The sequence below is a fragment of the Lichenostomus cassidix genome, chromosome 2, assembly GCF_008360975.1.
Source record: "Lichenostomus cassidix isolate B80296 chromosome 2, HeHo_3.0, whole genome shotgun sequence".
Classification (NCBI taxonomy): Eukaryota; Metazoa; Chordata; class Aves; order Passeriformes; family Meliphagidae; genus Lichenostomus; species Lichenostomus cassidix.
This window is the reverse complement of record NC_139482.1, coordinates 128,208,439-128,235,841: the sequence shown is the minus strand read 5'-3', so window position 1 is coordinate 128,235,841 and position 27,403 is coordinate 128,208,439. Positions and strand designations below refer to the sequence as shown.

Genomic DNA, 27,403 nt, shown 5'->3' with positions numbered 1-27,403 from the left:
AGGGTTAGTCTGAGGAACTATAAACTGGATAAGCACAGACAGACATCACCAACCCGTGCAAAGGTGATTCCCACAGCTGAAAGAAAGAAGCATTTTTAGAGCAAAATAAGCTTTTCATGTTACAGGTAAGGGATGATCTACCTGACATTTCACAGAAAGTTTTTAAAAGCTGAAGCAAAGGTTTTGCTAAAGGATTTTCAGGCGGTGTTAGGAACTCAGCTGTCCTGGTAAAATGGATGACTGCTGTGCTAAGGCTTAGTCTGGTTTGTGTTTGATTTGGATCAATTTCCTCTGTTTTCTCTTTGCTGAATTTGAACATCTGAAATCAATCAACTAAAGAAAATAATATTTTTTTCCATGGAACCAAATACTTGTGATTGTTACTGATCTTTAACCTCCAGGAATATTCTTTGTTCTCTGAATGTTTATTATTGAAAGTCGCTGGAATATTTGTATGATGGTTATCCTAGAGATTTCTCTTCAGTCATGGGAACTGTGAGGGATTATTAGGGATATAGCACTGCGATCAAGCTAAGAAATGAAGGAGAAAATAAGTCTGCAGTCTCCAGCCAGATCTCAAGCTGCTTTGAGTTAAGCTGATGCTATTCTAATCCTGAAACTGCCTATTACTGAAAACTTTTGTATGAATCTGTATATACTGGAACTCTATTATGAGTGACAGAGGGGTATGGATTTTGGGGCTTTGGTCCTTGGCAGTGAGATGCTTCATGAGACTTGGTAACAGTTTCCAGCCAAAAATTAATGTTCAGGGACTGATCAAGACTTGCAATAGGCACCATGAATGTCACGACACAAGGAAAGGATGTTTATGTTCAAAGAGAAGGGAACATCAAAGGCACTTGTCACGCAAACTGTGAAATGGCTGCATTTCCACTGCTGCATTTGGTAGCTGGATCTGGACAGGAGAACCTGGCTATGACACAGCCACATTAAGAAATTAATTTTTCAGCATTTTCTGAAGTAAGGCTGGATGTGTCCCTTCCTGAAACTTTCTCCTCTCCATAGTAGGTGTTGCTCCTTCCCTTTTCTCTGAATCCAGACCATGGTACCCCAGACCATTTTTCCTCACTTTTTGACATCCTTTCCCAGTACTTTTAGCTCCTTGGTGTTCCTCCACCATGGGATGGCAAAGGGGCACCTCCACCTGTGCCTCCTCCAGAGAGGCAGACAAAACCCTGCAAGGAGTCCCTGGGCACAGACTGCAGCCTTACAGGATGGAGAGAGCACACCTTGGGTACTCTGTCCCACCTGCCACCCCAAATTAAAAAGGAATGAGTTTTTTGAAGTTCCCACCTGGCTATTAAGTGCAGCTGAAACTGGTCAATGTATTCAGAAGAGTGTGGCAGGAGGAGAGGGGAGAGGCTGTTGTGCAGGCAGAGGAACTGAAAGAATTTTCATTGGCTGTGTAACCAGAATATTAGCAACAGTTTTGGTTCAAAGTGTCCTTCCAAGAGGTTCAAAGTGTCTTCTCCTTCTCTCTGCCCTGCCTGTGCCACCTCCTCCATAGGAGGGCTATGAAGGACCCACTCAGGAGGCATCACTGCCAAGCAGCCACAGTTGGGGCTCAGTTTTGGCCCTTGTCTCCTGATAAATTTAATGATTTTCCTGATTCCTGCCGGTCTCAAAAGTGTAATAATATTTTCTTCCAGTACCCCACAGTTAGCTCCAGCCCAAGGAAAGAGCCCAGTAACTTCAAAGGGTGTGATTGCACACACAGTATAACTCAGCTCAGAATGGGATTTGTAAGAAAAGGTGCTGTGGCATGTCCTAGAATGAGTGCTGGAGAGAACAGCAATGTGGGCAGCAGTTTCTAGATTTACAGGCCCCCTTTTTTTTGAGCCATTGAGGAAAGAAAAGGAGTGGGGGGAAATGGTATGATGGGAAGAACAAGCAGCAAGGCATCTGGAGGGAGCTGTGGCTCCACACTGTGTTCTTCCCCCTGGGGCCTCCCTGGGACAGAGCTGTGGAAGGACACCTGTAGGTGTGAGCCATGTAACATGAAGCACCCATGAAGATGGCAGCACCACACGCCAGCTTCACCTCTTTCCAGAACCGGCCTCATCCTCTTTGTTAAAATCTAGAGGCAGTGAGGAAGTAGGATTTCATTTTGAGAAGGCCATATAGTTTTCAGGAGGATGTAACACAAGTTGTGGAAGTATTTGCTCAGTGTCCTTGAAATTTGAGGCAGAGAGTGCTTCTTGGACTTGGAAATTTTGTTTCCAGTATCCGTGTTGTTTTAGGGGGTGCAGAGCCCTTAGGCTTCCTTTGCCTCTGCAATCTGAAGGAAACAGCTTTGGAACCAGAAGACAGAGACCTCAGACCTCAGGTCCCTGCAAGACTTTTGTCTTGTGGTTGTAGCGTTTCCTGTGAACACCTGACTGCTTTCAGTAAAGCAGAAATGAAAATTGATTTGCATGACAGAATCATTGTAACAGTGCGGTTGCATGGCTTGACTTTTTGTGCCGAGTTCAATCTTTGGCAGCTCTTTGTGGCTCTCACATATCACATCTCTTGCACCATTGGGCACAGCCCTGATGGGCACAGCCTTCCTTGGCAGCCCAAGGGCACCAGTGGTCTCGTTTCCCATGGGCAGAGCTGTACCTGCTCCTTCAGGTCTCACTCCTCAGCTCTCTCCCTGCAGCTTCAGGAAAACTTAGCTGTTGCCTTAGTTTGCAAATAGACTGTGCCAGTTTTGTGGGGTTAAAGTGACTGTCGTCTCTTTGCAGGAGCTGAAGCAAAGCATATTCCAGTATGCTCAAGCTGTGTGGACTTCAATTTCTGCTTGTCATTCACTCGGTGAGTTACAGGTTTTCCTTTGTTTATCTGGGAGCAAACGGCAAAGGTTGCCTGCAAGCCTCTGAGCTCTAATCCATGGGGTGTGCCAGCCTGCAGGCCAGGCTGGCAGTGGTGCCAGCAGAGCGGCTGTGGGTGTGGGAGGGTGGCCCTGGCACACCGGTGTGTCCCCACAGCAAATTAAGAAGACATGTGAATCATTCGGGGAAAAAAACTTAAAACCCTAGAAGGCACCAATTTACTTATTTAGCCTCTTCTACTTCCTCTTTAGATATCATTGCTTCTAATACGTGAATTTCATGATAGAAAATATTTAAAAATACTGCAAAAAATCACAAAATAGTGAAGACATCAGTATCATGTGTTCTGCATTATAGTCCATATATGTGCTGACATATTAAATGTATTCTAAGACATATAGTGGCTCATAATTTAAACTCTGCATGTTAATTATGTATCCTGATTATTTGGTCTATGTGAATCCCTTTTCAGATGATTTTCTGGAACTGAAACGTTTTAATTATGTTCTTTATGAACCTTATGTATTAAATTCACTAGATTTGCTGATGTTTGTAAAGGCTACAGCAGTGGTGACTTCTACTTCACAATTGAAATTAACAGAAAAGATTTTAAAAATGAGTCAAATTCAAGTTCAGTAGAAAATGCCTCAGAATATAGACACCCTGAGGGATGCCACAATGAGCACTTCCTTCTTCCTTCCCATTTCACAAGCTCCTGCTTGTGGCAATGCTGGCTCCCCATGAAGCCACTGTGCAGATGTTACAGCCATCTTCAGAAGGGATGCCACCACATATGGACCAAGATGCAAAGCCTCCTTCCCCTTCTAGCTCCTGAGTAGTGATTCATGCTGTAGAAATATGTTTGGAAATATTTATGGTCCACATAAAGTAATTTTTATCAACAGAGGTGATATCGCTTACTTGCTTCATAGGCTGCACTTTGAACTCGGGTTTTATAGCATCAGCCTTTGTTCCTCCACGGCAGGGAACATGATAAAGAAAATCCATCCACAAAATGGCCCCAGGAAAAGTCTCCAGGAGCCAGGCTGTGCCAACCTGTGTGACATGGGAGCAGCAATAGCAGGTCACATCCAGGGTCCTGATATCAGGTCTGTGGCAGAGGCCAGCAGTCAGCATTTGACAAAAATAGAAAAAGGTAGCTGCAAAGTGCATTTTCCTGGATGCATAACTATCAGATGGCATTTTTTAATATTCTGCTGGCACTAGTGTTCACTAGCATCCCTCCCTCTCCTTCCCCAGTTCTCACAATACTCTGCTTTTCCTGTTTTCAAAAGGAGTCACAAACCCTTGTAGGCGAGGATGGCAGCATCTCTGGCTAGTATTAAGGAGAATATGGAATTATTGAAACAGCACTTGTGACACACACAGACACAGAGCCGTGCTTTAGAGTAAATTGTGCTGAACTTAGCTATGTTTTTGTCATAGGCAGAATTAAGCTTTCCCTTGGTAATATGCAGACTCTGCTTTTTTGTGAGAGATTGAATAGCTGTCCCAGAAGCAATAGGATCAAATCCAGGGGAAAAGTCACTCAAGCAGAGAGCAGCAGAGAACACTCACTCAACTCTGTAGGGTGATGGACAGGGTGGCAATAGTGCTCTAAATCTGTAAAGCAAAATAAATTAATTTTTGACTCTGGAAGAAAAGAAATTTTACATGTGCAGACAAATAATGGAGCCCTGATTCTGACAGGCAACTCCTCAGTGTTGTCAAGACAGGGGGTGAAGAGAGGGAATTCCAAGGAGCTTGATGTTTCCTCTGAAGAAACAGATTGATTACCTGAACCACAGTGTGAATTGTCTTGTGTGCAAAGGCTGCCTTCAGAGGCTCATTTTTGCTTTGCTTCTTTTGTTTGGAAGCAAGAACAGCCCTGAAATGTTAGGGTAGGAGCGTGGAGGTCTTTGGACACTGGAGAGTGTGTGGCTATAAGACAAATGAACATTTGTCAGAAAAACCCATGATGTTAAGACACTGCCAGCCATTAGGAAGAAAACAGAGACAGAGATGGATTTGTATGACATTTTTGCCATCAGGTAAAAGCCAAAGATCAGAAGGACATATTTGTTCTGTCTGTGGTTTGTGCTCATATGCAATTGACATGAAGGCACAGGACTCAAGTGGCTTTCCCAGATGGATGTGGCACTGAGGGTGGCAGTGTAAGAGATCCAGGGAGGGCCACCTCATTCCAATACCAAAACCATTTGAATTTACTGAGGAAATTACAAAGGATGCAGCCACAATTCTTCCCCATCCCCAGGTGTGGTGTTGGGTTTCCAAACACCCTTGTTGTCACAGGACTTTGTGGCTCCTGGATGGGATGTGGATGGTCCTGCTGGGGACACGGAGGTGATACAGCAATGATTTTATGAGTTTCCTTTTTGCTCTCAGTCTACATTCATCTATTCTTTGCTTCTGTTTGCTCTGGAAGGTACATAAAATAATTTAATTATGTAGTGGTCAGAAAAGATCAGGGCACAAGTTTTTGTTCTCAAATTAATTAATAAATCACACTGCTTTTAAAAATGTTGTACACTAAAGAACCTGGAGATGTTCAGTGCAAACCTGCAAGAGTCTCTGCCATTATACTATAGCAAAATAACTTGCAGGAGGCTCAGTGATGGAGAGCTGCTGTTTGTGTGTGGTGACAGCAGACATCCCTCAGCTTCTTTCCTCCATCCCTCTCTCTCTCTCTTTCACAGGCTATGTGGCTTAATCTGGAGGGCTTGCTTGTAAGAGGGCCTCTGAAGGACATGGAATTCTCTGTTCAAGAAGGAGGAGGTCAAAACGTTCTTTACCAGGTAATCAAGTGTCTCTTGTTATCCAGTCTGGTCAAAAACCCCATAGCCTGCACACAGAGACCACATATGGAGTGTTGTCCTCTGTGCTGGTGGGAAGAACAGTCCCCCAAGAGGATCTGAAATTAATTTTTAATTCCTCTCTCTGGGAATTCAAGAGTCTACATGCAAAGAACTGGAGACAACCCCCTCTCACGGACATTTTTAAGAGGATATCCTAAGACAGGGATTAATAAAATCAGCATTCCTAGAGAATGGCTTTCCATGCAACTTGTGTCATCATTTTCCTTTGACTCTGAGGTTTTCCTCCCAAAGCCATAACCACAGAAGGACAGATCCAGCTCCCAGGCAAATGGAGGATGTGTGTCATTTTTTTCCATTCCCGTGCTCAGACAAAGCCCTGTTCTAAGCAGACGTTTGCTTTGGAAACAAACTGCAGTTGGGATTTCTTGCAGCATTCAGGAAATAATGTGAAAACTCCTCTGCTGAGGATCAGAAAAGAGCAGATTTGTTTGAACAGACTCTTGGAATGTCATTCTCCCAGCCAAACACACTGTTGGCAATGTATTTTAAAAGTCACAAAGGCATGAAATGATTTTTATTATGGTAAAAATGCTGGAAAAAAAAAGATGATTTTTCTCTCTGATTTTCTGCCATTGTAGTTCACACTTGAGCCACCTGCTGTGAGTTTCAGAATGTCTGGTGAAAAAGCTGGAGTAATTGACATTTCGCGGGAGTCTGGCTTCCTGTATATCAATGGGTCTCTGGACTGGGAGACCAAACAAGAGCACAAGCTGCAGGTAAAAACTCAGTGAAATGTAGGAAGGGAGAGGTATTCACATTCACCCACTTGTGGTAAACCTGATATTTATAGAAATTATAGAATTATTATGTTGAAATTTCAAATTCTTTATTTTGCCTATGTTTTCAGGCAGCTTATTTATTTTTAATATTGAGCTCTGCTGGAAGTCAAAGGACTGAACAGGAAAAGACTGAATAGGAAAATGCTCTTTAGCAGAGGAAGGCTATGCAGAGAAAACAAAAATTGTGATGCTAACGCCAACCCTTTAACTCTCCTACTATGAGGGGAATACTTGACCAGAAGTAAAATCTTGCCCCATGAATGAGTTTCTCTTGTTATCCATGAAGGCTGATAGCTTATATATATGGTGATAAACTGATATTAGCTCAATTGATTAGAGCATGGTGCTAATAATGCCAAGGTTTGATCCCTGTATGGGCCATTCCCTCCAGGGCTGGACTTGATGATCTTTGTGGGTCACTTCCAACTTGGAATATTCTGTGACTCTGTGAAATGGTGTTAGTAAAAGACATTTAGGCAGAGAGGCACAGATCTAAACTCTGTCAGATAACAGCAGGAAGCTGTTTGGCAGATGTTAGACTCCAAGAGAGGAAAAGCTTTGTGTGCTTTTCATGAGGATCTCACTGTGAACACTATTGAGAATGGGGCAGTGGATAGGCAGTCTTTGGGTCTCAGTATAGCCTTGTGCTCTGAAACTATGTCAAAAATAGTATTGTCTTTTTCTGAGGCACTAGCAGCTGAGAAAGATGATCATGAGAGGATCAGTATGTGAACAGACAAAATACATGATGGTATTTTAGCTAGCCTTAGCTGTCTTTTTAAAGTCTAGAGAGACTTGAGGTCTCATGGTTTCATGTTCTCAGCTCTAAAGCACCCTTGGATTGGATTTAGAAAGGACAATTTTCTAACCCCAGAACTTAATAGCCCTAAACATGTGAATCATTTATAGACAAGATGTGATGACAGAACTAAAAAATTATGTTTGGGTAGGCATAAATAATCATTATTTTATCTATTATGTGAAAATAAAATGAGGTGTAACAGATATAATATATACTTGGTGCTTTAAAGCTAAAGAAGGCTGGAAGATAATTCAAATTGTTTGGAAAAAAATCATTAGAAATAAGAATTAATGTTTCTTTACTAGCCCTTATATCAAACTTTTTATCTGATTTATATTTAAAATAGTAATTAGTTATAAATACCATATCATGTTGGGTTTTCTCCTTGTTTGTTGGAAAGTATTTATTTCTGTTTAAAGAAAAACATTAATTTTAAGCTGTGCAAAAATACAAGTAGTCTGCTGAAATTGCTAGTGGGAAATTGTCCTCTGAAAAGTGCCATCAGAAGCAGGAGTGGGTTATTTTGTTTTGTTGGCATTATATGCTGTGACAAATTTTTGTTAGAGAGCTGCAGTGGCAAATTTGTCCTTGTATGTGGAGCTACCCAGTGATGGCTCACACCAGATTTGCATCACAGTAAGAATGGCATTTGACACCCTGATATTAATTTATGCCTTTTAACTTATCTGCATGGAAATATTTCTTTGCTGTTCCTTCTTGTTTTTCAAATCAGGTGGAAAGTCTGGATGAAAGTGGAAATGTAGTGAAAGGTCCATATACGATTACAATACATGTGGAGGATATCAATGACAACCCACCAGAATTTGACGAGAAAAAGTACTATGGAGTAGTGAGGCAGAACTCCCGTCCAGGTAATTATCACCATAATAAATATTATAGTCAATAGGAAGGTAGGTAAATTAAGCAGGAAGGTAAAATGGGTGCTATACTTCAACAAGCTGGAAAATGATCCATTTTCCTTCCCACAGGACTTTACAAAATAAGGATGAAAGCCTCTATAATATAATGAAAGGGCAAAGAGATGACCACTATGTGGTGTAAAGGGATGAGTGCAGTCAGAAATATTTTATTGTACTTATTCTTTGTGAGTATCACTTAACAAGAAAATACTGCTGCTCTCTCCATTGTACTGAAAAAAACCAACCCTTATGCCAGAAGGGGTTTAAGATTTAAGTGTTACCAAAGACTATACAGAAGGAGAATGCTATGACTGTCGCTGTTGAGCAGCTAGCAGAGTAATGAATACATCGGTTCTCAGTGGCAAGAAGGAATGACCTTTATTGTTTTGATTTCATCACATTTATAGAGTTCTCAAAAGTCACCCAGATTGGTCAGTCAGAAGCCTTCCCCCAGGCCTGATTGGCCAGGCCTGCACTGCCCAAGTTTTGGGACACTGTTCCAACAACATCCAGACTTTATCTTTATTTACAAAACACAAGAAAACTTCTCATGGGAAAAACTGTGCTAGCCACACTATGACTATATAAGTCTTTACATATCAGTGAAATAAAGTGCCAGGGTAGATATGGGGTATGTGCTTACCATGACTGATGCTTCTCAGAGCATGGGCTGAACCTTAGCATTTAGAAGAGAGTCTTAGATTATGGATTGCAGTGATCCAGTCCAGGAGTCATGCAAGTGTAAAAGAGCAGTTTGAGACTTATGTCTTGGAAATGAAACAAAGGACTCATACAGCTGTTACCGCTGTGACTGTGGACTCAAGAAGAAACTTTTGCTGAAAAATATGCATATAAACCTCCATGAGGCCAGAAAATCATTCTGAAACATATTACTTAACTGCATCCAAGTCAAAAAGATTTTGCGTGTTGCACTGATGCTCAAAAGGTAAAAGTTGAGTTACATTAAAGTAACATTGAGTTACATTAAAGTGTATTTCCATATTTTTTTCACTGTATGATTGTTCTTTTAATTATACCTCTGCCACAGGCTGTATGCAACTTTTATCAAGGTGCTTTTGGTTAAGTTGATTCGTGTAAGAGCTGCAAAGTGGCCTTAAAGACAGATACAGATACCAGTGAGCTGAATTTTGGGTTCAGGCACTCTTGTGTAATAGATAGCTCTCTGCTGATTTAACTCTGTTACTTTCTTCATCAACTGGTCTTCACACCTATTGTGATCCTACTAAGCAGAGCTGGTGGAAGGTTGACCTGTGGGATGGCATACAGCAGTGTAACTTCTACTTATGGCTTCCCATGAGAGATGCATTATGGATCAGTGGTAGCTCCCCATAAGCTGCCTTCCTGGCTTGAGAGCTCTGCTTGAATGGATTTTGTGCTGAGCTTCAGTCTCCTCTCTTACCACTGTTTCTTCTCTAATCCAAACAGGCAGGCCCTTCATGTATGTCCATGCCACTGACCGTGATAATCCTGCAACTCCCCATGCACAGCTGGTGTACAGCATCCTCCATCACTTTCCCAACCCTTATGAAGAAATGCTTTTCCAGATTGACAGGGCAACTGGAGCAATCTCACCAAGCAAGACAGGTACTTAAAAAGATTTTTGTTTGCAAAGAGCAGGCATGAGTTTTGGGGTGTGTGTATAGGAACAAAACAACAACACAGGTCTGATGCTACATACTGAATAAATGTAGTCAGTGGGACACACTCCACTAAAGCCTTGGTTTTGGGGAACTTGTTTTTTGGTTCACCAAATTCAAGTGAAGCTAGCAGAAATGGAGATTGAGATCTAAAAGTACACTGAGAAGAGAGATAGATCCTCTGGCCTTCAGGACTACACTGTGTCATATCTTGGAATTAATCCTCTGCCTTGAAATCTAGAAACCTAAAAGTAGTAACATGAAAAATGCAGAGAGAACTCAGCTGGCCATGTGATCCCAAATAAATTGCAATGATTTAGAAACACCCAGCTATTCAGCTGGGCTGAACAAGTGCCTAACTGGGGTGAGGGCTGTTCAGTGATGCATCTGCACAAAATGAGACCACAGCACAGAGGCCTCATATGATTACATCCACATGATGCTATGCTGCATTGTTCAGAGAAACCAGAGGAAGTGGCTGGATGAGATTTGCCACAGAGGACCATCTAAGGAGTAAGTCTGAAATAGATAGAGAAACATAGTGCATGTAGGAGGAATGGGCAGATGAACAACCCCCACAGCCTCTGTGTCATTTCTCTTGACTCTTTGCTCTGTCTCTAGGCTCTTATTACTTAGATCCTCAAAAGCAGGACACCTTCACACTTGTTGTCTCCGTGAAGGACATGGCAGGGATGACACCGAATGCTTTCACCAGCAGTGTCGATGTGAACATCCTTGTGAAGGAGAGCCTGTGGAAAGCTCCCTCCACTATCCACATCCTAGAAAACTCAACCCAAGTCCACCCTGTCAACATCAGCAAGGTAGGGTCCTTGACTACACTCCCTGAACTTCTCCTTGTGCCACAAAATTGTTTCCTCCCAATTAACTGTGAAGGTGTCCCCACTGCATTCACACCAGCCTCTTCAGAAAGACTTTGACACCTCCCAGTTATTGTTTTAATATGGTATCCTTTCGAAATGATTGTTAGTGCAGGTCTCATTGACTTTTTGTTAGTATGAAAGTTAATAGTTTGAAGGTGACTGAGATAGAGTCTATACAAACAGCACAGCGACTGGACTTTGCCCTTCACCTTGGGAGCAAAATCCAGTCATGGGTCCTCCAGGCTCTGAGCAAACCAAAAGTTTGTTGGAGCTTATTTTGAGGTTAGGTTCTTCCACCTGCAGAAGAGCAGGGCAGGAGACCAGTTCCACAACAGCCTGGCTGTGGGCAGTCCCCCACGGAGACACCTGCTCTGGCCAGTTTTGTGTCATGCAGCACAACTGCTACATCAAAAGTACCTAGAAAGGACTGAAACACCCTCCTTCACATCCTGCATTCCCACACTATTCTTCTTTTCACAGTTCAAACACAAAATATTTTGCTGATAGCTGCAGACCAATAGCAGTGTGTACATCAGTACATATTAACTAACAGGCCAAAAGCCTTTCAGAAATATTTGACTTTGAAAAATGCCTTGGCACTGACACCCCCAATGCTGTCATCCCTTTAACATGGGAGGATTCCATTCATCCTGTTTGCAAGAGTAACTGGCGTGGTGCTGTTCCCACTGACCTCAGTGACAGCCTAAGGAAGTTCAGAGTGAAAGCAGGTGGAAGGAACACTAACTTGCAAGGGTGCACCCATTTTGGGGTCCCTTGTATACAAATTTCAAGTGGCAGCCCATGGCATGTTGATTCTGCCTAGGGAAAAATGAAATGCAGTTGCTGCTAAATAGAACATAAACTAATACTGACTCCTTCATTAATTTGACCATCTGTGTACTTAATTTAGTTCTAAATGTGCAACACCGCAGTAAAGATCCTTCATCACAAGCTTTGATGAACGTAAAGAGTGTGCATACACCTATGTGCAGATAGGTACCAGATATTTGTTTTCATAGAATCAGAGAATCTCAAAATATGCTGTATTGGAAGGCATCCAATAGGATCATTGAGTCCAACTCCTGGCTCTGTGCAGGACAATCTAAGAATCACACTATGTGCCTGAGAGCATTGTACAAATGCTTCTTGAGCTCTTGAAGGCTTGGTGCTGTGACCATTTCCCTGGGGAGCCTGTTCCAGTGCCCGATGACCCTCTGGCTGAAAAACCTTCTCTTGATATCCAACCTAAACCTTCTGCAGCTGAGCTTCCTCAAGTCCTGTCATTGGCCATGCAAGTGAAGAGATCAGTGCCTTCCCCTCTGCCTCCCTTCATGAGAATGTTGAGGTCTCCCCTCAGCCTCCTCCAGGCTGAACAAATAAAATATACTCAGCTGCTCCTACTAAGGCTTCCCCTCCAAGCCCTGTGCCATCCTCATGGCCCTCCTTTGGACACTCTCTAATAGTTTAATGTCTTTTTTATATTGTTGTACCCAAAACTTCACACAATACTCAAAGTGAGGCCACCCCAGTGCAGAGGAGAGCAGGACAATGCCTCCCTGGCCTGGGTGGTGATGCTGTGCCTGATGCACCCCAGGACATGGTTGGCCCTCCTGGCTGCCAGGGCACTGCTGACTCATATTCAGCTTGTCACCAAATAGGTCCCTCTCCTCAGCACTGCTCTCCAGCCTCTTGTTCCCCTACATATACAATCAGGGTTGCTCCATTCCAGGTGCAGAATCTGGCACTTTGTGAAATTTCACACAGTTGTTGATTGCCCATCTCTATAATTTATCAAGGTCTTTCTGAAGAGCCTCTCTGCCCTAGAGGGAGTTGACAGCTCCTCCCAATTTAGTGTCATTTTGGTGTTCCACTTCTCTGAATCACGTAAACCAAAACATCAGGCAGAAATAGACAATGTAAAGAGATGGAAATGATTAGTATCAAGATATTCAAATGCAAATAATGCTTTTTTTCTCATACTCACTATTTATCTCCATCTCAAAAACCCATTTTATAAAAAGATAAGTGTTGTAGCCCATATGGACAGACGGAGAAACTGAGGCAAAGTGGCTTCACCACACAATTCAGAGAGTAGAGGCAGGTTGTCAGTCTGACTTTCTGCAGTTCATCCCAACATCCTGCCAAACTGTTAATTCTCTGGTTTATGAAGCTAACAGAAATGTGATTGTTTCTGTTTGTGGTCCAGAAATGATTCCTGTTAAATCTCAGTCTACACTTCTGACTTCCTATCCTGACTTATTTTTTGTTTGTTTGGTTGTTTTTTTAGGTGCAGTCAAATGAACCAGATGTAAGTTATGCCATTTTTGAAAAAGAAAAGCTGCCCAGGCTTCCATTTTCCATCAGTCAGGATGGGGATATTTATGTGACCGAACCATTGGACAGGGAAGAAAAGGATATGGTAAGTAAACACATAAAACTTCATAGCAGGAAGCTAATTATTGGTGTGGGAGTAAATATGAGAGAGCTCGGTAGAAAGGAAGGGGGACAGGGAAGGGGAGAATAAATAAAAGCTTTGTTTCTTGTCACTCTTTTTTGGAAATGTTGTGATACATGGGAGAGTGCATCCACCTACTGTACTGTAAACAGCCTTCAGGTTCTTACCCTCCACCTGGTCTGGCAGTAGCAACCACTGCCCACAGCACATGTTCAGTGTACAACATGGACCTGCATGAGCAAGAGGTAGGCAGTGGGATGTGTGGAGTACAGGGCATTTGGATGTTCTAGATCTATTTCAGACCTCAGGGACCTCAGGTATCTCTACATACCAGAAGCAGAGTTTAACTTGGAGTTGCAACTGTAAAATTACCTTGAAGCTACCCAGCTAGGGGTCTTTCAGAAAATCCTCTGTTCCCTTTTGTTCTTGGAGGAAATTTGAGTGCAGCATAGGTCAGAGATCAGATATGCTGGATAAATTCCATCTCCATATGTGACAGATGAATTTGAAAAATGGCAAAAATTAGATATTCCCGTTTGTCCTGAACTTTTGCAAGAGTGAGGTTACAGTAGAGAGAAGTATTGAGGGATTTTAAAATCTTTTGAGAGCTCAGGCCTCAGACACTCAAGGGAGATCGAAGAGTTCTGATTTAAACAGAGTGAAAATACCAAATAAACTCGTGAGATGGTATTTCATATTCCCATAGTTATATACTCAAATGCAAAATATTGTCGCAGTGGATGTTCAAACCATCATTATATTAATTACATTCATTCTATTCAATTATGTTAATATAATTAATATAATTATATTATCGTTATCATATCACTATATTGTCATTACATTATCATATCACTATATTCAATAATTATATTCTTGTTGCAGTATACATTCTTTGTGGTCTCAAAAGATAACAAAGGAGAGCTGGTGGACAAGCCTTTGCAAATTCAAGTTATTGTGGAAGACATCAATGACAACCCCCCTGTGTGTCAGCAGGCCCTCACCATAATTGAAGTTCAAGAAAATGAAAGTGGAGGTAAGAAAAGAGCTTCTGTTAATTTATACATCTCATTCTAGTCCTGCTGCTGTTTCCAGCTGTGTGTAAATGGAGTTAGAGATTCTGATCCCAAAGAGTAAAATGCAGCTGTCCTAGAGAAGTGTTTTCCTGTGCTAATAGCACTGCTGTTTTTCCTTCAATAATTCATGTGGAAAGGGCTTCTATTACTTGGGAAGGACAGACTTAAGACACCTACTTTAAAAATGCTATTTAATTTAAAATATGAAACTGCATTTTCCCACAACCACAATTTTAGATAACTGCTTAGAGTGTGTAGAGAAAAACACCTCTTTTATTACCAATACAAGAAATATTGTTCTAAAAGTGGTATGAGCCCATTTTTTCTCATCCAGCTGCTCCTCCAGCAGTATGCCTTTGACTTCAATAGACCATTACCCTAATCTGACATCAGTGGTTTGGTTTCAGGACTGAAATGTCTGTTGTTACAGTCTTTTGGACTGCCCCAAGCCCAAAACAGTAGGTTGGGATGCTAAAGTAAAAACTCCCAGAAGTGAAATAGTTGTGTCCATTGCAGTGTTTTCCATGTAGCTTTATTTTTATTGACTCTCTACTCTTTGCTGCTGATATCACTGTTCTCACTGTGCACTTCTGTGGAGAAACAGGACCACTGCATTATCTGTCTGACTCCGATCTCTACTCTGCTACAGGAAATAATATTGGCACTGTGCTTGCTACGGACATGGATAAGGAGGACACCAAACACTCTCGTCTGCAGTTCCAAATCCAAAGCCAGGATCCTAAAGTTCCCTCAGATAATCTCTTCTATATTCAGAAAGACACTGGGGATTTGCACTTAGCTGGCCGTTCCTTGAACAAGGCTTTTACATCCAAGTATTCCTTGAAGGTCCTGGTGACAGATCCAGGTATGTAATGCCTGCTGTTATTTGTTGGGATAACTCTGTTCATGCTGGCATCACTTGTGTTCAGTGTCCAAGGGATGTGAGGAGATAAGGAGGATTCACTGAAGAGGCCCTAAGCACTGAGAGCTGTCTTGCTCTGGCATGGTACTTGCCCTGTTTCTGAGATGCAGGGAGATTAATCATGATTCATAATGCAAGCATGGAAGGAAACCAGCTCTAGGACAGAGTGTGGCTAAATTGGGAAGCTTGTTAACAAGTACTTCAGTGAGAGATTTCCTTCCACAGGGGGAAAAAAATGACGAGATCATGATTGTGGTTTTCCCCCAAAACTTTCAAAGGGACTTACTGAAAAAAAAATCAAGAAATTAAACACAGCTGCTCAAACAGCCCAGATAATATTTTAAAATATTCAGAGAAAATTAAACTGAAATTAAATTTCAAAAATAATCTTGTCCCTTATGTAAATTCCCAGGAGTCCTTTGTGCTTCACTGAATGGAAAAGAAATCAAACTCATTTGAATTCCATCCAAACAATTTTGTTTAGAATTTTCCTCAACTTTCAGCTTATGAAGAATGTTCATAAAACACTAAAATCCATCTATATATGAATAACACATGACCAGATATATTATTCTTTTAAAATCACAACCCTCCGTGGCTGTGGGTACCCCTGCTCAGGTAGTGATTAGATTTACATGGATCTGAAGTTTAAGTCTGGCTGTAACAAAACTGAGGGTGCTGCCCAAGGACCTGCCAAGAGGTAGCATAACAACTCAGGGCTCACTTTTTGACATGGAAAAGTGATACTGAGATGGCTAACACAATTCATAGCTATCATCATCCTGGTAAATCAATATGGCTTTAAAAAGTGAGGGAAATGAAACAGGATGGGACAGTGCTGAAGAAATTAGGAAGATCAATGGGAAGATAGAGAGGTTGTCATGAAGTAAGAGATATTTGAGATAAGTGCTTCTCTCAGTTTAGTTCCTAGATTAGGCAATCTGGCAGTGCTCACTTTTGCTCACAGTGAACCCTTCTGGAGGAAAGTTATTTTCGGCAGAAGGGCTTATATGACGTTGTTTGTCTCTTTCCATGCAGGATTCCAAACAGTCTGTGACGTGGAAATACATGTCATTGACATCAATGATCAAATTCCCATATTTGAAAAATCTGATGTGAGTATTTTTAACACTGTTTTGGGTGTTCCAATAATTTTTGACAAGTGTTTGAGCATACCTTCAGTGTCTATAGAACGTCAATGGGAAACTAGCCATTTACAGAACACGAGAGTGAAAATAAACTAGTGAAAATAAAGGCAAAATATTGCTGCAAGTCTGCATATAAACTCCATCTAGACAGTGAACAATGGGACAGACTCATAGGAAATTACAATATTTAAGGTAACTTGCTAAGTGAAAAACTATATGAACAGAAAGAAATTATTCTATTAAAGCAGTTTATTCCAGAAGTGCAAGTTCTGAAGGGAAAGGGGGAAGAAAAGGCTTTGAAATTAATTAAATAGCTAAATGGAAAAAAGCTAGCATCTCCAAAGTACCTTTCCAAACACAGCATTACTGTACCCAATGAGTACAGTACCCAAAGAGTACCAATGAGTACCCAATGAGTACCCAAAGAGAATGAATAGGAATCAAAATCCCTATTTGGTTTGACTAGAAACAATGGTCCAGTAATCCGTGCCCAAAAACATACTTGGTTCCAGGATGAGTGTCAGTCTCTTGCCTTTTCCTCTGGTGGAGGTGTTGGCAGCTGGCAGAGACCTGCAGATGTTTCATGACTTCTGCCTGATGGCCCAAGCCTCCTGGCAGACACTGGAGTGGCTGGAGTACCTACACAAAGGTGTCCCAGCTCCCACCATTCCTGTGGGCCATGAAGGCAGTGGGCTCAGGAGAGCTGTCTGCCTCATCAGGCATAGGAGTCCTTTTGGGGAAGCTGTGCTGGATTTTGGGCTTTGCTGAGTGCATTGCCCAGCTCTCTGTCAATGGCAATGGCAGCACAGTCACATGCAGACAGGATGCCTGCAAAGCAGGTTTTACACCTTCTCACCTCAAGGCCTGTGGCCAGGACCTGGCCTTGAGGTGAGGCTTCTGGGTGAGGGCACACTTCAAACAGTCAACAGAGCTGGGATATTAATGTGGCAACAGCCTGTGGTGCATGAAGCAATTAAATATTTAACGAGTGGCCACGGTGCTAATGGGGTACAGAGCTGTACTGTCCCTGCTGCATAAACGTGGATGGACTGGTTTCAACAGAGGAGGTAAAGATGTGGGACTGGTGCTGTACTAGTGGCACTGACATAGATCTCATCAGCTGTGATAAACGTATGGCTAAAAAGCTTCCCTCCCTCATGTGGCTGCTGTGGGTTAAAATACATCCATGTTTGTGCATCACAAGCTTGTTTTTATGCTGAAGTTTTTATCCACAGATGGTGCTCAGTATGTCATGTTTCAATGATATCTCTCTCTCCTCAGTATAACAATGTGACTGTGGCAGAAGATATCCCAATAGGAACTGTGATATTAGAAATTCAAGCTACTGATGGAGATGAGCCTGCCACAGGGAGCTCCCTCATCACTTACCAAGTGAAGGAAGGAGATTCAAACAACACGTTCATCATAGAGACTGACCCTGAAACAAACCGAGGGTTCGTCAAGATTAACAAGGTGAATAGATGGATTTTATTCTTCTCCTTTATTGTAACTTATTTGTCATAAACAGTAACTTCCCTGGTAATGGTTTGTGGGGAGGGTTGTTGGCTCGTGGTGGGGTGGGGACACCTTAAGCATGGTGCAGACTGCAGGAGGCTCCACTTTTGGACTCAGGCTCTGTGCCTGTGCAGTGCCTGTGCTCTGTGCAGTGATCACCCATGCCTATCCTCCTGCCTTTGCTGTGCCCTCATCACCCACCACCACCAGCAGCTCCCTCCACCAGCTTTGCTGCTGCTTCTCCAATAGAGCAGGCTCTGGCCAATGAAGTAGGTCTTTGTGCACCATAAAGACAAAAAATTACATTTTTTGAGTGATTTTGCACGGGCATTTCTAGACAAGAGAAAGCCAGCTAATGCTTCCATGGGCTGTGTTGGTAGTGGTGGGCTGTGATGGGGCAGATTCTCCTCCCTGCAGTTGCTCTGTGCCATCAGTGGCCTTTGCAAAGGGAGATTCAAATGCAGCCAGATTGTCTCAAAGTCAGCATGGAGAGACAGCTTGTTCCTGCTGAGGGAAACATGAACTGTGACAAAGCCAAGGTCAGCATGTGCTGTAGTGGGTGATACAGCCCCTATGCTGAATGCTGGAGACAGGGACACTTTTTGTTGCATCCATGAATTTCAGCAGCAAAATTGCTCTCCCTTTGAAATTAGCCTTCTCGAAGGAACTTGGACTATGGCTCCAGAAAACCTATCACTCATTTCCAAGGGTGCCATATTGTGAGCATCCAGCTCACGTGCTGACACCAGGCCAAGCGCAGGCAGGGGCAGTGTTTGGTGCACCATCTTCAGGATCAGCCTCAGCCCCATTTTTTCCCAAGGAGGCTATTGTGAGAAACTGTGGTGAAACAACCCTCGCATGACTTTTGACACCCAGAGGTCATTTGAGGCCTTCTCATACAGAGCTATAAATACTGTTTCTGTAAACAGGATATTGTTATTAAACTTAGTGGGGCAGGTGGCAATATTATTAGAAAATGCAGTTGCTGAGGAGGTCTCTAAACAGGCATATGGTTTCATTTAAATTGACCATTTCCAGTGTCGTTTTCTTCTGACAGCTCTCCCTTGTTTTGCTAGTATCTGGGATGCAGTCTTCTCCTTGAGAAGAGGGGGACTTTGCAATTTGTAATCAGAGGTCCTCACAGCAGCAGGGCCATTGCTTCAAGAACCTCTTTTTTCTGATTCATCCAGGCTCTTGATTTTGAAACAATGCCTGTGTACAACCTGGTGATCAACGCCACAAACCCTGAACCGCTGGTGCCAAATGTGGAGTACAACTCAAGCTCTCTTGCCTTGTTTAAAGTTTTTGTAACAAATGTGGATGAGCCACCTGTTATCCTGAAGCCAGTTTACAAAACAGAAGTGTCTGAAGACATTCCTGTCAATACCCTGGTCGTGACGGTGGAGGCCTATGATCCTGAGGGGGATTCTGTACGGTAAAAAAGAGTGACTGTGATTAAGTAATTGGATTTAGGGTTTTGAAAATTGTTCTGAAGGAGGTGCAAGGAAAATATGTCCAATATGTGGCATGTTGGAAAAAGCTTTTTTACAGAAGTCTTATCTCCTAGTAGAAGGTGGAGGTGTGGTGGGCTGGTGGCCAGTGACCCACCTGCAGCAGAGTGCTGGGCAGTGCTTTTCTGACCAGATTTCTCTCTGTGCTATGACAAACATCAGCCTTGAAACAGGAAACCACAAGGGAAGAAGGCTAATTTATGTCTCCAGGAAAAAGGTAGAGCTGGTTTGATAATAACAGGGTTTCCATATACATAATGCCTGTAACACATAAATGAAGCATATACTGTGTGCCCCTGAACCAGCAGGAGAGGAGCTGCTTTTCATGTCATGCAGGAAACTACACATGGCTTTTTCTCCACCAAAATACACAGCCTTGAGTCTACAGTTGAAAATTAATTTATTTGCTTTCCTAGCTGTCAGAGCTGACATGCCTCTTTCTATTGTGGATGCAAAACTCTGTGCAAGACAGTTCCTGAGCTGTGTTGCATGATGTAAATGTGCCTTACACAGTAGAGTCAGATAGAAGAATTATTTGTGACTTTTGTTCTGCAATTCCCAGCTGGAATGCTGAACAGATCAACTCAAAACAAACAGTTCTTGAAATTAAAATAAAATTCAGCAAAACACCAAGTGGTTAATGGAGTTGCACAATATGACTCTTAGGCCTCCTGTGGATTCTTATTCCCAGAGATTTCTCATCTGGCTTTCTACTTTCCCCTAACTTTGTGAACTTATCATGTTTGGCCTTCTGTCAAACTAGTTTGAAAGTGAGCCACATAGTCCAGAAGCTCTGGGGGATGACGACAGAGACAGATGACAGGAATTCAGATATACATAAACCACATTTTTGCTAAAAATAGTTTAAAGGATATAAAATGAAAAGTATAAAAAGTAGAAGATGTACAAGCATTCTTTTTCTACTGTAAAGGGTACTGAAAGAACAAAAACATTGAATGAGAAGGTCGGGTCACTTCTACTCAAGCTAGTGCCTGTGTTTTAACTGGGTCATATGTTCATGGTTAAATTTGTAAATTTCCACATGGTTAAATAAGTAAATTTCTGTGAGTAAATACCCAGAGATCTTGGTGATTTTTTAAACAATTATATAAATGCAATAATTTGGTGGTGCTTAAAGCACTCTCTATTCCAAGGCTGCCCCAATGGTAGTTACAGGCTGCTCCAGACTGGCAGAAGTTATTCACCTTAGTTCACTTTGGGTCCTGGCCCCTTCCTGATCCAATAGGGAGCCTGGCTGCACTGGTCCCTCTGTCCCCCAGTCTTTGGTTTGTGCCCCCATCAAAACCAAGATGTGGGAGATGTGATGGGGTGAGACAGACATGGGGTTTGGACAAGTGACACTTCAGTCCCAAAAGCTCAGGAACGGCCCAAGGTCCCTATTTAAAAGGAAAGTGGAATTGTAAGCACACAGGCTGGAGAAGTGGCATTTCCATAGTTCTTGTCTCACTCTTATTCTGGATGATTTTGGCCTCTCTTCCTCTGTCTATCTCTCCTGGTCAGCTGTAGTAGAGTAGTGCTGTGACTCTTCCATGAGCTCTCTTTTTGAGTACAACTGTAATCAAGCTGCTTGCATAAAATCAACAAAGAAGTGTTTCCTTTGTTGGAATTTTTTCCTGATTTGGAATAGTATATGTGATTTTTATTTTTTCCCCCTATTTCTTTCCAAAGATACTCCTTAGAAGGTGATGTGAGAAAATGGCTAAAAATTGATCCAGCCACTGGGCAGGTATACACTGCTTCCCTTTTGGATCGAGAACAAGAAGCAATATACTCACTAGAGGTTGTTGTATCAGAGCAAAGTAAGTGATAAAACAACTATGTATATATACAGAGGAATTCCCTGTCCTTACTCTTTTATGAAGAATTATCTTACCTACCATGACTAAACCCATGAAAAGTGCTGGAACATGTAATCTTGTATATACATCCTGTAATGTAACCTTAGAAGCATATATTTCTTAAGATTTTAAATTTCTAAAAGAAATCTTGTTGCTGTAGATAATGAGGATTAAAATAGCTTTCATGGTCCTATATTTGCTTGAGCCACATGACATATAAAGAATATTAGAATTTCTTCTTTTTTCTAATGTTTTAAACATTAATATTTTCTGCCATTTTTTTCTCTATAGGTGTGAAGATTCTAGTCTTTCTAGGTGTGGTTAGGCTTTCTGAAAACATACCTGGAGAGTAGTTTGTAATCTTGTACAGAATTTCATTTTATTATAACTAAAACTAATACTCTACCAAGGCTACATATATTAGGACTTCTAGTTCTAGCCATTAGAATCTTCCAATTTTGACTTGCATTTCCCGTATGTAGAAGAGGGGTGGGAAACTCAAGGCATTTAATTCTTAAGAGTGCTCCAAAGAGTGCACTGGCCACTTTAGATGTGACTGCTTGCCAAATATGATGGATATGACCAATTATTAGATAAGATGGTCCATCTGCCTCCTTTCACTTGCTAGTGTTCTGTAGTTAGCAACAGATAATAAGTAAATAATAAATAAAGTAAATAAGCCATGCTCGCTAAAAAGTAGTGTCAGCTACTACAAATCCCTCAGGACTTCCTGCAGCCTTCAGACAGAATAACATCTCTCACTTCCTGTCTGATGGTGTACCTCTGTGATAGCTGCAAATGCAATGGCCCAGAGTGGAAATCAAAGACATGCATGTAACCTTGTGTTCTGTTCAACCTGACAGATAATGCAGCTCAGAAATCCAAAGCGTTCTTGATTCTACACTTACGTGATGTGAATGACAACCCTCCAAATTTAGCCATGGATTCTCCTGCTTTCTTCTGCTACCCGGTCAGTGGAGGAGAGAAAACTCTCATTCAAGCTACTGATGCTGATGAGCAGTTTTTTTATTCAAGATTTACTTTTTCTCTTGCGAATGAAATGAATGCAAGAAATAACTGGGAAATCTCAAAAGTCAATGGTAAGCTAATACAACCATTCTTACAATGATATGGGACTCTTTTGGTACTCTGGTAAATATGAAGAACTACAAAATTCCTTTTCACTCTTATTTTTGGATGTCCAGTATCCCATGTAAAAAAAAAAAAAGGTTGTTAAGAACACCAAAGTAATTAATTATTTTTTTGCAAGAGATGAAACCTAGTATGTTGCAAGCTATATTTTCACGCATATTTATGAGAGAAGAAGTATGTAAGAATGAAATGGATGTGTGTTTAATGAATAGAAATCACTGCTGAAATCACAGAGCAGTTTGCAAACTGTACATTTCTGACATTTCATGTGCAAAAGGAAGTCATGCCTCACAAACTGAATGGAGCTCTTTGAAAGGGGCAGTAAGCACGTGAATAAAGGCTTGGCTGATAAAACCTGTCTAGAGTAATAAAATATGTTTGATGAACTGTCCCACTTGAGAAAGCTGGGTTGCCATAATGTTAAAGTTATGAAAGCATAAATAATAATATAAAATTCAGGACTTGGAGTAAATGGTCAGCTCTTGCAGTGAAGGGAGTTCATGTGTGGTTTTCCAAAGGTTTTTTTCTGGGATCTGCATTACTCAATACATGTGGGTGTGCAATGAGGAGGCAAAGTTTACTCATTATACAAAGTTATTTGAGTAGGACCCAAGTGTGTAGAATTTCAGCGCATTCTTGCAAGACTGAGTTGGTTGAACAATAAAATTGACAGGTGCTAGTGAGCCCTGGACTTCCAAATTCACTCTTGAAATCATGAGTGATGAGCTGGCCATTATGAGTCAGGAAGGAGACCTATAAGCAGCTACATGTAAATGCCAGATCAATTTATCAGCGGTATTCAGAAAGATCAAATACTGATAATTACCAGGGAACACAAGAAAAGAAATCTGAGGACATCACTATGCCCCTGTATAAGTCTATAATTTCTTCAAATTTTGAACTTCATTCTCTGTATCTCCATAAAAATGCAGTATTTTGGAAATAAAACTGGAAACAGGTTTAGATAGGGTGACAAGGATAATCAGAGTTATACAGCGGCCTGCTATAAGAAAGTGTATAGGAGCAGCAAAGTAAGCTACTACTTTTTATCTTGGAAGACAGTAGAGAAAAAATACAATACAGAGATACAAAATTATGAATACTATGGTCAGGGTGGCCAAAAGTTCATTCTTTGCTCTCCCAGTACACAAATCTGGGACCGTGAAGTGAAGCTTGTGGAGTTTTTTCCAGTGCAAATAGAAAGAGGAAATAGTTGACTTGGGAACTTGCTGTCACAGGGTGTTGTCTATGCAGAAATTTTCTATAAATTCAAAGCAAGAAATTACATTGTGCTCAAGAAGTCCCCTGAGCTGAAAGTGTTTGAAGGGTGAGAGGGCATTAGGAGAAAATAGGATACATGCTTTCTTTTTCCTCCTAATCTCCATTTATTCTGGAGACCACATACTTTTACCAACAGACCTTTGATCTGATCCTAATGGCTATTATTACCTTTTCCAATTTTTAAAGAGTCTTAGATGTGACAGTGTAAGTTTGCTGGAAGGATGATCTAGCTGCTACATTTCCTTGTGAACAATTTAAGCTGGTTACAGTCTCTATGAGTATAGAGGGCTATTCTTGGTCTAGATGTGATGCTTTCAGTGTAGCACTACCCAAGATCAGTTTTGGCCCGATGCAGAAATTAGGAAGGAAATTCTATAGTCAAATTATGCTGAAGGCCAGAGTAGGCTTCTAGATATTCCCTTTTTTTACTTAATGTCTGAAAACCAATGAGAACTTGGAAGACATAGATTAAAACAGGAACTACTATCATGTGCAAAACAGCCTTAAAAAAAAGAACCTTTACAGCCAGTATGAATGTTGAACTAAATTACTTTCTTGTGCTGACAAGAATGTCTCATTTCCTACTTACAGCTACTCATGCTTACCTGTCCCCAAAACATGCTAACTTTGAAGAGAAGGTGTATAATGTTCCAATAATGCTTAATGACAATGGAGACCCACCTATGGAAAACAAAGTGAATCTTAAAGGTATTCTATGCACAGAACTATTCATTTCAAGACAGCAGTTAAATTTATAAATAACCAATTGTGGCTACAAAACTTCCCATTAACCTCATGGCATTTCTTTTTGCAGTAAGCATCTGCAAGTGTTCCAGTGAACAGTCATGTTTTATTGAAATAGACCGTCAGCACTACTGGCCAACCCCTGGGCAGGCAGTTGGGATTCTAATTGCGGTCCTGCTTGTCATTGGTAAGTCAATTCCTCTTGGTTGATTTGAAGCCAGATCTTTGAGACATGATGGTGCTGCTGCATTTCTGACGCTAATTCACTTTTTGGGTGAAGATTTGTCATGAATGTTGCAGAATGAGCGAAAGAGGGAAGATCCCATGATTGTGTACCATGGTGGCCACAAACTTCTAAGCTTTTGGTCATAATAAAAACATCCAATGGCACAACAATCAGCTAGGACAGAAGAAACTGCTGAAGTTGTAGCATATCACTTCATTGCTACCTATTCCCCTTTGCCTGTCAGGGAGGCGTTTGGAGCTTTGTCTTGGGCATTCAGATTATAGCGAAAATAGTGAAGCTTCCTACTTACAATATCTGTACCTGTAGCTTTTAGTTATCATTTTATTCACCTATTTTTGCTTTGTGGGTTTACATTATTTGTATTCATTCTCACACTGATAAAGAGTAAATAAATTTATATAGAGTGTAACAAACTCATCACTGATTTTAAAAGCTCAAACTATATATTATATTATATATGTATAATATATAGTTTGATCTTTTAATATATATATATATATTTGATCTTTATATATGTATATGTAAAAAGAGGGACTGCATCTCAAGGCAAACATGAAAAATCACGGCTGAAAGCTGGGGGGGCTAAAATAGAAACTTTGCCATCTGCTCAGGTTGTGGAGGAAAATTCTCCTTTGGGGGAAGGCCTCTGAGCCCTGAGGCATCTGATAGTGCCCAGCAGTAACTCAGGTCCATGCTCTTGGTCCAATGCTGCATGGCCATCCCTCAAAGCTGTTTACTTCTGTTCAAGAGGTCATGGCCCTTGCTGAAACATCTTTTCAGAAAGTTTTCTCTTCCATTTACAGACAAATACTCTGTTTTTCAGGTGGCATTTTAGCTGGTGTGTTTCTCCACATGAGATACAAAGAGAAAAATGGAAAGAGCAATCACAAAGATGCAAAAGATAATGCTGAACTTGACAAACTGGCTTAATGACTGTTTCATCAAGAGACAAAACCACCCTTTGGGTTGTGAATGAGTGAACTTTGAAGCTCCCAAAGCCCAGATGTGTACTATCACAGAGGATAAAAACATACAAAAGTCGACTCCCAGGAGTTTGGCCTCACTTTTGTACCTAATACTATTCAGTCACAAAACATAAAACGTATATAACCTTCAGCAGCAGCCATTAATAAGCATATCAGCTTTGACTGAAGTGTTAACTCATGACAACACCAAATGCTGAGCTCCTTCAGGGATCTATACACGGGACCAGTCTTCTGCATTTGACAGCTGAAGTAAATATGGACTTTACAGAGGACAACATTTTGTCAACTTGCACATATTTGTCTCTTTCCAGCTCAGTAAGTCACTGAATAGCAGATCAGGGAATAAAGTCCTGTGCTACATTTGAAGCTATCCCATGAAGTTGTAGGAATTTCTCTGACTTTCAGCAAAGGAGGTCCCAAACTCATTGCAATCTGTAACCTGCCCTGGGTCATGCCTGCTTACATTATGCTGAACTTGTACTAGCAATGTGACATTTCAAATTTTTGTTTTTGATATCCCTCAGAGTAGAACCAGTTTGTGAAGCACCATGGCCTTTTCATTACAGTTTCCAAGTTAAAAAACCCTCATGCTGAGTCATGTGGAGTTGGGTAATATGCTGTTTTATCATATTGCTGCAAATATTGCTCTTGCCCCCTACACATTAGATAAGAATAAAAATGTTCTTTAAAGGTCTTAGTGCCTGCTTATTTTACAAAATAAATAAAAAAGGAGAGAGTGCATGAGAGCAAACCATTGCTGCTTGGTTATCTATTGTATTTAACCCTTACTTTCACATAATACAGATTAAAAATGGCTCTTAGGCCAGAGTGATATGTGTCCAGCTGATTCAAGATGCAATGATTGCTGGAGGCACTCCTATCTTAGTTACAGTAAAATGCATTTGAATCCAGAGTGATACTCAGAGAAAGAAAGCCTTTCTCCTGACAGCATGCCTATAGAAGGGCATTTTTGGCGACAGTTTGAGGAAGGCTTTTCTTTTAAGCTATAAATAAAAGCTGACAAATATTGTGTTAAACTGAAAAGACAATATACTTTTGAAAACATTGAAGAAAAGGTCATATGGAAAAGAGAATATTTGTTTACCCAGGATTTTTTTTAATGACTTTTGCATGCAGCACAGAACTAGAAAGAAAAGAGCACTTTTTTGGTAGCATTGCATTTATAATAGGTTTTCCTAGAATGCTGCCAGCAAAAACTTTGCTTTTGGGCTTCAGCAACACAACCCAATTGTTGTACCTCTTGCCCCAGCTTCCCCAGATGTCAGAGCTCTGTAATTTGCTGGGGGGCTCACTGCTGGAATGTATTTATTTTATGATGGGAATGCAATCCATTATATTTGGAAAGTATGACATTCAGTTACGTCAGTGTGTCCAGGGATTAAGATTAGTATATTGTTTTATAAATAAAGGAGCCAAAGTTCAGGAGTTGTTGTACTTGTGTATACCAACACGGCTTTATCTGAAGACAGGGAAAATGTGCAGAAGTTCTACTTTGCTCTCTCTCCCTGACCTGTCTTTCTGTTTGCTAAGTTTATTCAAGTGTATCTCCTATTTTGAACAATTTCTTTTCTGGAGAAGGTTCAAAAGATTTCTTTCCTCATTAACCTACATTCAGGGCTGGTTTGGCAGCAGCACCTTGTCCCTATCCCCAGCCTAACATTGCCTCTGCCTCTTGTGTCTTATGGCATAATTCACTGCTCCTTCTCCCAGCTGCT

At 41.2% G+C, this 27,403-nt stretch overlaps 1 protein-coding gene across 1 annotated transcript; it reads left to right on the top strand.

The window, feature by feature from the left end:
• Nucleotides 1–27,113, top strand: CDH17 (cadherin 17). Its single transcript, XM_085053218.1, has 18 exons — nt 1–125; nt 2,748–2,817; nt 5,552–5,650; nt 6,310–6,447; nt 8,046–8,184; nt 9,679–9,837; nt 10,512–10,711; nt 13,059–13,190; nt 14,112–14,262; nt 14,952–15,167; nt 16,263–16,339; nt 17,654–17,845; nt 19,078–19,322; nt 21,088–21,218; nt 22,121–22,357; nt 24,282–24,398; nt 24,505–24,621; nt 25,505–27,113. Exons 2-18 carry the CDS (start codon nt 2,773–2,775, stop codon nt 25,609–25,611), a joined length of 2,502 nt encoding a protein of 833 aa, XP_084909344.1. The 5' UTR covers nt 1–125; nt 2,748–2,772; the 3' UTR covers nt 25,612–27,113.
• Nucleotides 27,114–27,403: the final 290 nt, after the last annotated feature.

Coding starts and splice junctions, on each gene's coding strand:
- CDH17 (XM_085053218.1), top strand. CDS start 2,773: ATGCTCAAGCTGTGTGGACTTCAATTTCTGCTTGTCATTCACTCG. Junction 2,818..5,551: donor TTCTGCTTGTCATTCACTCG/GTGAGTTACAGG, acceptor TCTCTTTCACAG/GCTATGTGGCTTAATCTGGA. Junction 13,191..14,111: donor ACAGGGAAGAAAAGGATATG/GTAAGTAAACAC, acceptor TTCTTGTTGCAG/TATACATTCTTTGTGGTCTC.